We start from the raw sequence: 10985 nt of genomic DNA, 5'->3' as shown, positions 1-10985 counted from the left end.
TAATCTATAGGGTTGATTTATTCCCTTTAATGCTTTGTTCCTTCAAACTTTTATTTTAGTTTTTCATTATTTAGAAATCTCTATGGTAACGGATAGTTTTGTCATGAAGTTTAATGTCTCGTTGAATTGATTTGCATATGTGATTGTTAAAAACTTTTTTTCAAAGGTCAATAGCCTTTGAATTGCGAGTTTTGAAGTTTTCTCTCAAAATTAAGAGATAAAACACATCTACTCGTATTTGATAATCTAGATGTTACTGTTTCTCATAATTTTGGAAACAATTGAATCATGCAATTTTGTCAATTTTTTGAAAGTTTGAAAATAATTCTTCAGAATATTACGTTCGATAATTAGAATTATTGGTAGAATTTACGTATAAAAAAAGATTAACAGTTATTATTCTTTAAAAGATTACGAAACTCTTAAATATCGATTGATTAATGCTTATTTTTTAAAAAAAAATAGAGGTTTATGTTACTTCACGCATGGTTAGAAATTGTAGTTGTTATAAATCACTGAAATGAAACATCAATAAAAGGAAGCGCACTTTAAGTTTTTAGCCCTAATATTTTCCCTACGGTATTAGTTTTTCCCTAAAAGAAGAAAACATCTGCCATACCAATATTTCAACAAAAATATTAGATATTCCTTGAGTATGAAAATTGCATCTTCATTTGTGCGCTCGCTGCTCGTCGAATACTTTATTGGGATTGTCACGGGATTTGAACAAGATGATTGCCCTAATTACAGATTTACGAAAGATCTTAAGCTGTTTTGTTAAAAAAGGTATGTAAATATAAAATGAAATTACTTTGGCTCTTTCACTTAATTATTTGTATTGTTATTTAAGGAATCAATTTATTTAAAAGCTTCTTAAATATATTCAATGCGCATTTAAATTCTTAAAACTGTTGCGCAAATAGTCAGATCAACTCAATTCTTTTAACATCACGAATAACAAATCTTTATGAGTAAAATTTTGCTTTCGGCTGTTTTAAAATTTTAATAGTCATTTCTGAAAATAGTTTTATTTTGATTGTCTAATTTTAGTAGAGTGCACAAAAATCGAATATGAAAAAGCTATTTTTAACAGTATATTGTAAATAGTAAAGAAAAAAAAATGGTTCGAAATAAATTGTGAAGTAAAAGGTTGAAAAATATTAGAATTTCTTTATTTTTCGAATACATATGAAAAAATGATATTTTATACTTTATTAAATGAAATTATAAGAGATGATTAATGGGACAAGAAGCATATCATCAATGGCATCACAAATGGCATCACAATATTCAATTAATAATTTTTTTCCTACATTTTATATTAAAGAAAATTTGATATTTATGCTTTTTATTTATATTTTTAATTTATGTTTCACATTTATATTTTTTATTTATATTTTTAATTTATATTTTTTATTTATATTTATATTTTTTGTTTACATTTTTATGATTGAAAAAATGAGGGAAATATTTTTAAAATTCATTCACAGGGTATTTTCTTAAACTATAAAACAGCCTAACTGTGATATGTTCAAAAAAATATAAAAACTGTAAATATTTTTTTTTAAATTAAAAGCTGGTTTTCTTAATATTAACTAGTAATTCTTATTTTTCTTATATTTTCACACAAAGTTTCAACTGCATTCATAAAAATTTTGCTTTTTATTAATACTCTTTTACATTAATCAAAAGAATTTGAGAAATATTTTTAAACTTCATTCACAGGGTGCATTCTTAAATTATAAAACAGCCTACCTATGATACAGCCAAAAAATTATAGAAACTATAAATCATTTTCTTTTGAAGTAAAAAATGATTTTCTTGATATCACCTAGTAATTCTTAATTTTTTTAAATATTTTCTTTCATATTTTCAGCTAAATTATCGCCCTGTAACCATAAAAACTTTATTTTTTATTAATACTTTTTTACATTAATAAAAAATTTCATCTTTCACAACATTCTTATATTGTTAGACATTGTTTAAATCATCATTGTTTTATTCAAATGTCTATCAACTGAACTAAGAAAAGAAACATTGCTGCATGCTTAAATAATCAAACCTTCAAACTGATCGAGATAGAATCAGGACCTTGTATTTTGTTTTTGGTTGAAATTTAACTTGTCATTCTTTTCTAAAAGCCTTTTTCAACTTATTTCACTCGGTTTAATTGAGAGCTGTCTCTTGTGTACTGTATTTACAACTTTTTTTGCACTATTATTCTTTTCACATTTTATTATTTCTTTGATATTTCTTAAAATTAAACATAAGCCATGTTTAATATAGTAAGATTTCTTGATTTTATATTACCTATTCATCTTTTGTGCTAACAATAATTTATTATGTGTTCTAAAATGTTTAAATGAAAGAATTTTATCATTAAAGTACATCAAGGTAGTAATATGTCAAGTTCTATATCAAGTTTTTAGATATGGTTTTTTATTATTGATGATACATAATTTTGATAATGGTAGGCAAGAAAAATAAATTCAAAAGAAACTTTTGTTTTTATTAAAATGCTTAAAAAGATATTCAAAAGAAACATAATTATCACAAATCGAAAGTTATATGCTTAGCTACAAAACAAAAATTGAAAGATTGTTTTAAAATACCAACTATTTTAAATCAAATAAATTTATTGTTTTAAAACGACATGCATCAAGTACAGAATTTTATAGTATGAAAATATTTTAAAACTAAATTTAAGCGCAAAAGGCGAAAAAAAATATTTTTAAATCAGCAAAGGTAGTGTTTCAAACCAACAGTTATCATTATCAATTCAATATTCGTGTTTATAAAATTAGCAGGGATAAATATGGTTACAAATTAACAATTATCAATATCAGTTAAATATTCGTATTTATGAAATTAGCTGTGACAAATATTGTTTCTAATCAACAACAACAAGCAATTAAGCAATTATTATAACAATTATTACAACAAGCAGTTAATGTTTGAATACACATTATATCACGATTTTCAAGAATTTCAAGTTGAAAAAATTTCAAAAAATAAAGAAATAATAATAAAAAAAATAAAATGAAGAAAAATAAATTAAATAAAAAAAAATACCCGCATATATTGCATTAATGATTAATTCTGTTAACATCGTAACACATTTTACTAATTTAGAATTGTTTTCTTATTAGCAACGTGAAATATTTTGAAGACGCAAGAAATATTTTTTGTATGGCAGTGATATTTATCATTTTTAGTAGTGGTATGAAATACTTTGGTTTAGATATATTAAATATTATAATACAGCTACATTAAAAAGTTTTCAGTGAACAATTCGATAAAGTGCCAACTCACAGTTACTTATTATTTTAATGAAGTTATGATAAATATTTTGTTGCAATGAAGCTGAAATGTTGTTTGCATAAATTTATATTAAACGATTAGATGTAGTCACAGTAATTGGATGTAGTATGATTAATAGGCATCTGAAAATATCAAAAACTGCCGTGTGTTGTGCGTTTTGTGACTTACTGATGTAGAAACACTGTATTTCGCATTGTCACTTATGTTTGCATAATTAGATTTCGTTTTATAAATTATATTATTGTTTCTAACATTTAATAAAATGGGTGCCTCAGGAACTGTATGATGGAGTGACGTCGCCAAATGTTAGAAATCGTCGCCAAGTTTGCGCTTTGAGACAAAATGGCGGAAAAACATTGTATTGTCACACAAATTAACATAATTTTTTATTGTTTATAATGGTATAAGGCAAAAAAAATTTGGATTGAATATTATATAGTAACATTTCAAAATGCTGGAAGCATATATCTTTTGTAAAAGCATATACTTTTGTTAAGCATATGTATTGGGACATATTAATACATAACTCAGTATTGTGGATTGCACGAATAAGGCATTATTTAAAATTTTTACTGATTCAGATTTTTTAAATTCATTTGTTATTGTTTTTAAAATTGAAACAAATCGTAGTTTCAAAATTTTTCTTATCTGACTTCTAAATGTAAACTGATTTTTAATTTTTTAATTTTTTTTCGAATACATTTATTTATAAAATATTACGCTTAGCTTTGACTATTTGAATCAAATGTTAAAAATCTACATAATGGCATAACATTAAAGATTCATCAATTTGCTACTAAGTGCTATGTAAGTGCATTTGTAAGTGCTGTGTTTTGTTTTAGAAAAACTATATATTCAGTATTGGTTTGTTTTGTTACCATTGCACTAGTTCTACATTAATGGGCTATTATTTTCAGTACAGGAAAGGAATGTTTAATTTCTCAGGCTATTTTTTTATTCTATTTTTGTTTGTTCAGCTTTCTCATTATTATGAATATTTAAATACAATTCACTGTTTTATGATATAAAAACTAGGTCACTGAAACCTATAAACGATGCTTATTTAGCATAATTATTTTTTGTTATATCACAGTTTAATGATATTTGCATTCATTTGTGAAAATGCGAGCTGCTTATTTTAAATTATTTAGAATAAAAGTATAGTAATAAGAATTAGGTATTTAGGAAATACTCCTTAAAAGTAGTTAATAATTTTATATTATAACCGTTGTTGAACAACCAAACCAATTTTTTTTGGGTTTACGACTTCTAATGTTCAACTCCGTAGCCTTGTAATTTTGAACCCAATCAAGAAGACAGGGGAACTCCTGGATCAAGTATTGGGAGAAATTTGCCTTCGTGGAGGACTTTTTGAACTAACCCGCATTTGCGTTACATGGAGAGGAATGCCACGAAAACCTCCCATGGATAGCCTTGTGTGCAAGGGTACTTTAACCACTGTGATTCGTATACCACTGAGGATATTTTACGTCAACACTATGGTCGGTGGATGCCGCTTGCGGAATTCGTATTGACCAACCATCGCTGTGATTCGAACCCGGTTCACCTCAAAACTTTGAAAGTATTGTCCAAATTATTTTTTTCCCTTCACCTGGTCCGAACGCTATCTTGTCCATTATAAATGCGAAATACCATAAGGAGAAGTACAGTGCGCGAAATAAGAAACTGACCATACTGAATAACTTTTGATCTAATGTTCGTTCTAGGACTCAATCTAAAGGGTTTGAAAAGTTGACCTCAAATATGCTAATTAATTAGTGCAGACAAAAATTTAATTTAAGAGATCAGTCACAAAAAAGTACTTTCTCTGAATAAACATACCTTTTTTACGATGAATTTGGATTTTTGACCTCTAACAAATCGTATTTGTTGGTAGTTTCTCAGGAACTATTTGACCGATTACTCTCAAATTTTGTTAAATACTATTGTTTACTCAAGTTATTCCGTATTTTTTTTATCGCAAATTAATTTGAATCGAAGAAATTAATAATAGACATAAAAATTTTTGAAACTCAATTATCTAAAATTAAAAATATTACTAACATAATAAATTTTTTTTCTTTTGGATATTTTAAAAATATTCGGTCCTTCTTAGGAGCATATTTGGATATTTTAATAAGTTTAAAATTCTTTATTTAAAATTCTAAATTTTAGAAATTTTTTTATGCTCTAACCATTTGCGTCGGTTATTAATTCAAAATATCAGCTTTCAAATACCACAGTGGTTTCAGCGTCAAATATTGCGAAATAAAAATTCAAACGGAAGAATAAAAACTGAAAACCAAAATTGAAATTAAAAAATTGAAAATTGAAAACCAAAAAATCTTTCTTGTTCTAAAATTAAAAGTATTCGGATTTAAAAAACAAACAATACTTTTGTCAAAAGAATATTGGAATTATTTAATAAATAAAAAAATCTAAAGTCGTTGATGTTCCAACGATATATTTTGGTTGTTAAGTTAAAATTTAAGTAATCAAATATATTATGATTTGATATATTAGCATAAAAACATTAAAATTTCTTGATTTTGCTAAATCGAAAAAATAAAGTTAAGCTAGGGAATTTTTTGAACTCAACAATTTCACTTGTACTAAAATAAAATAAAACATTAACAATAAAATAAATAAGATTACTTTCAAATATGGTATTTTACAAAAAAAGCTTCCAATATTCATTGATATTCTATTAAACTATCATCTATTTCAGCTATTAATTAAAATTATGAGAGTGCAAGTATCACGATTTAAAATTTTATTGCTTAAAATCCAAATAAAAAAATAATACAAATTACACTTATCTTAATTATACAGAAACAAATATTGAGATCAAAATAAAGAACACTTCTTCCAAAAGAGTTCTTTAATAGTTTCAACCATCAATTTTGACTATTAATTCGGAATATGAGAGTGGGAATACCACAACTGAAAATTATAGCATAAAAATATCAAAATTGAAATATTTTGTAATAAATAAAATCTGAATCAAACAAATTAAAGTTAAACTTCGGGAGTACTGAAACATAGCAATTTTACTTGCAATAGAGAAAAAAATATTGTCAACAAAATACTTAACCAAAGAGTTCTCGATGTTTCAACCATCATTATTGGCTACAAATTCAAATTATCGGAGTGCGAATACCACGACTAAAAATATTAGCTTTTAAAACATAATTTTTTTTAATGATTTTGTAATAAATAAAATCTAAATCAAAGAAATTAAAATTAAACTAAAAAATACGTATCATGCCTTCCGATGAAAGAACATATGTGTACTTAACGACTTAATTTCTTGAAGCTCTTGATGCCAGACATTTCAACTATTTAATTGAAATATTAAGCTGGAAAAAAGAGCATGGTCAAAATTACCAGAATATCGTAAAATTTACCATGCTTTTGGCTCTATGGGAACAACAAAAAGCTCGGAAATTTTTACCTTAGCGCTTTGGTTATGAATTTGATAAAATTGAGATTAAAATATAGTTTTTACAATACGTGATAAAATTTGTTAATTGTGGTAAAATTTGGTAATTATATTATAATTACTTAGACCTTGGGATGAAAAACATTTATTCGGTAAAGTTTACTTTTCTGTTTTATATTTTTTACTAAAGGTATGTTAACATGAACTATAGTTTGGAAAACCAGAAATCCCAGTAAGCCGTTACCACATGAAAGAAAAATTTACCAACGGAATGGTTAAAATACTGCATATTTTGGTTTTTATTTTCAAAATGAAATTTTTTAATTGATTTTTATCGTTCATTGACATAAAACCATTTATTCGCTTGAAATTTTTATCATTTTTGTATTTTCTTTACTTAATATGTGGTAATAAGATATATAATTTTAAAAACCAGAACTTTCGGTAAACTGTTGCCATAAGAACGGAAAAATTACGGGACGCATACCATAGGAACCGAAAAGAAAATTACCTAATTTTATCATGTTAACTTGGAACATGGCACAAAAACCGTTTATTAGGTTAAATTTACTTATCAGTTTTGCATTTGTTTGCTTAATGCGTGGTAATAAGAACACAAATTTTGAAAATCAAACTTCTCGGTAAATCAGTGCTATATGAAGGGAAAAATTTCAAAATAATTGGTTTAAATACCGTATATTTAGATTTTATTAACCAGAATTTTTAGTTTTATTTCACCAGAAATAAAACTAAATAAAATTACCATGCAATAAGGTAAATTTACTAGTTTTCTCCGCGTAGCATTTAAATACTGCAATCTAACATATCAGAAACTCAAAGTTTTGCAATTCTGTAGCATATAAAATTTAGAAAGAAAAAGAAAATCCAATCAGATATTTTCTTAATTCTACCGTAACTGAAAATACTGAGAACAAAATCAATAGTACTTCTGTCAAAAGAATATTTGAGTATTTTACAAATAACAAACAAACATTATTCCTAAGAGTCCTTGATGCATCAACCATCTCTTTCGATTATTAATTCAAAATATCAGCGTGCAAATAAATAGGCAAATACCTCTAAAAACCACGATAAAATTAAGAGAGCTTTTTTTATTTAAGCAATAAATCTTTGACCTTCGCCGCTCAAAATAAGAATAAAAAAACACAGCCACCGCGTCACGGTGACTAGGTCACTTGGCCTTCAAAAGTTATGTATTCTTGAAGTCTATTTTAAGAGAAGCAATAATGCGATTTGGGATATTAATAAGAAATTATTCTTCAGACTGATGTGGTGGTTCAACTTGCAAGTTTTTCTTGAAAGCCGCCAGCTGGCAACGAACTTTAAAATCCAAATTCATGGAACTTGTGGTTCCTTTGGCATTGAGTCAATTTACGCGAAAGTGTTAAAAAAAGAGGTTACAATATAAAAATGACACTAATGCTATTCATTATTATGGAAATGTTTTTTTCCTTCTTAATTGTCAGTATTTTTAGTTTTAAAATAAATAAGATTTTTGGATTTCAGTAATATTCTCAGGTTATTTTTTATTTATTTTTTTTTGGTTTGTATTCCATTTGTATGGAATACATAAAAATACGAATAAATGTGAACAAATAAGAATTAATAAAAAATTAATTAATTAACAGAAATGTCTTATTTCGTTACATCCCTTTTAGCTTGACAAATAACATAATCGTGTGATAATTAATTCAGTTTATTTTTATTTATTTTTGTGGGAAAAATTACAATGTGAAAAAGGAAAAATAACTATAGATATTAAAAATTAGAAAGTCGCACCGGGTTTAGGTACAAGCATGCCTTGTTAAACAAACACCTTTTTTATTGTTGGTGATCACTTTGATCAGTAATCACTTTAATCAGTGATCACTTTGAATTAATTGTTTCGAATTACCCTTGTAAACTATTTTAAATCACCCTAAACATTTGTCTAGCTCTACACCGTGAAAAATTCTAGAAGAAATTATGGAAAAATTACTGGCATTCAGGGTGCCGGTATCGTAATATCCATGTCTATCGGCACATGTTAGGGAATAAAAATATCTGATGTACCGTAATTTTTACAGTAATAATTACAATAAAATCACTGAATCACTCCTAAGTAAATAAATATTACTGTAAGAATTACGCTATACTATTTTATGGTAAAAATGGATTTTACGGTAAACTGGTTTTAACGGATGATGCACACATAGTGCCGGTACTTTACTGAAACTTGATTAATAATGAGGAAGTATACCAAAATGATCAAAGTTCAAATCAATTAAAATTGATTAATTAAAGTTCAGATCAATTAAAGTTTCAAATCAATTAAAGTAAAGTTTCAAATCAATTAAAGTAAAGTTTCAAATCAATTAAAGTAAAGTAAAGTTATTTTTACTTAAGTTAGTTTTCATATGTTCTTTTATTTTGTTGGAGCCATTAAAATTTTTCTCTCAATTTATCGAAAAATAATTCTAAATAGAATCAGAAAATCTAAATTCTGAGTAAAATCACTAAATTACTCTTATTAAATGAATATTACTGTAAAAATTACACTATAATATTTTATAGTAAAAATGGAGTTTACGGATTGTTACACCCAAAATAGCAGTACTTTATACCGTAATTTGATACGAAATGTTTCACAGTGTAGTTATTTATTGCTTTTAAGCACATTTATAACACAACCAAGTACTCGTATTACAAATTATATCAAAATTTCTTTATCAGCTTTTAGCGTGACTTACATCACTGATTTCATGTGTACAGTTTGAAACACCTCAGTGAATTGTTTTATTCAGTTAGATTTACTTATTGACTAAAGACAAATTTGTAACAGGGTAATCAGTCAAATCAACCACTTTCAAAACATTCTTTTGTTAAAAATTCTTTTTTTGTTTTTGTTTCGAATAAAAAGTTAAATTTCTTTTCTAACTGGTATGAGTAGAATTTTCTGGAATGAGGAGAGAGGAGTGAATGTTGGCCGTCTTCCTCAGATACCTCCCACGCAACAATGCTTTTTTTTTCAAGTTAAGAATAGTACCTTAAATTTATACGCTGCATTTATTAGATTTATATTCTTAACGCCCTGTACTGTCATCTTGCCTCAATTAATTTTGCTTACTTCTTCAGAGTTGAAGGAACCTCAGAACCAACAATAGGTAAAACAAAATTTAAGATCCCTTTGAAAAATTATTGTGCGTACTAAAGTTACATTGTACAGTCTGCTCTAAGCAACAAAAATTCAATAAAAATGACGAAGTTAAAATAATTATGAGATATATTATAATTTAATCAGAATTAAAATATTCATTAATTATTTATTACTTTGTTATGAATATATTTTCTTTAATGTTTTTTTTTACTAAAAGAAATAGTTTTCCCTTTTCTAATTTCTTTCGGCGAAATTAAACATTAAAAAACTAAACAAAAGAATTTTTTTTATGGATCTTCATTTTAATAAATTCTATTTTGTATATGAATGAGCTTAACATTATGCCACATGGGGACATCAAACATATTCTCAATTTTTAGTCTTCTTTCGATATTTTGGACAATCGTTATGGAATCGCTTGGTTTTAAGAAAAACGTATATTACAAATATGTCAAATATTTTACAAATATGCTTTCTTACCTACATTCTTTCTAAATGCATTCTGGGAGGTCGTAAAATTTATCTGTGATCTGTTTTTTGAACCCGTCGTCAAATATAATTCGTTCAGACTACTTATATCCTAAGTAAAATTTCCTAATCAGTTGCGTTAATCGAACATTAAGCTTAATAATTTCGATGAAATTTGTATTTTCAAATAAGTAAAGGCATTTTATGTCCTCAATTTGGTGTAGACACATATATATCAATATTTTAAAAAAGACGCATTTAGTTGCGAAACTTTCTCTTGATAGTTTCCCCAAAAATTTAAAACACCAAATTGAGGACATAAAATGCCTTTACTTATTTGAGAATACAAATTTCATTAAAATCATTAATTAAAATTTCATTAATTTATAAAGCTTTTTCTAGATGTGTATATTGTCTAGCCTTTTTTTAAAAAATATTACTATTTGTAATATAATTTTATATAATATAATTATTTGTATAATTATATTACAAATTTTACATATATATATAATTATATATAAATATTATGTATTATTATGTATGTATAAAAATATATATATATATATATATATATATATATATATATATATATATTTA

General features: G+C 25.7%; 1 protein-coding gene across 1 annotated transcript in view; it reads left to right on the top strand.

The window, feature by feature from the left end:
- The first annotated feature begins 638 nt into the window (after positions 1-638).
- Positions 639-10985, top strand: part of LOC107438083 (plasma membrane calcium-transporting ATPase 2) — a 156825-nt gene continuing 146478 nt past the window's right edge. The window contains 1 exon segment of the mRNA XM_043049232.2: positions 639-786. Within this exon segment, the coding sequence (XP_042905166.1) occupies positions 732-786 (55 nt within the window). The 5' untranslated portion in view covers positions 639-731.

This window comes from Parasteatoda tepidariorum, chromosome 10 (genome assembly GCF_043381705.1).
Source record: "Parasteatoda tepidariorum isolate YZ-2023 chromosome 10, CAS_Ptep_4.0, whole genome shotgun sequence".
NCBI classification, from domain to species: domain Eukaryota; kingdom Metazoa; phylum Arthropoda; class Arachnida; order Araneae; family Theridiidae; genus Parasteatoda; species Parasteatoda tepidariorum.
Note: the sequence above shows the minus strand (reverse complement) of the source record. Positions and strands in the feature narration are given on the sequence as shown.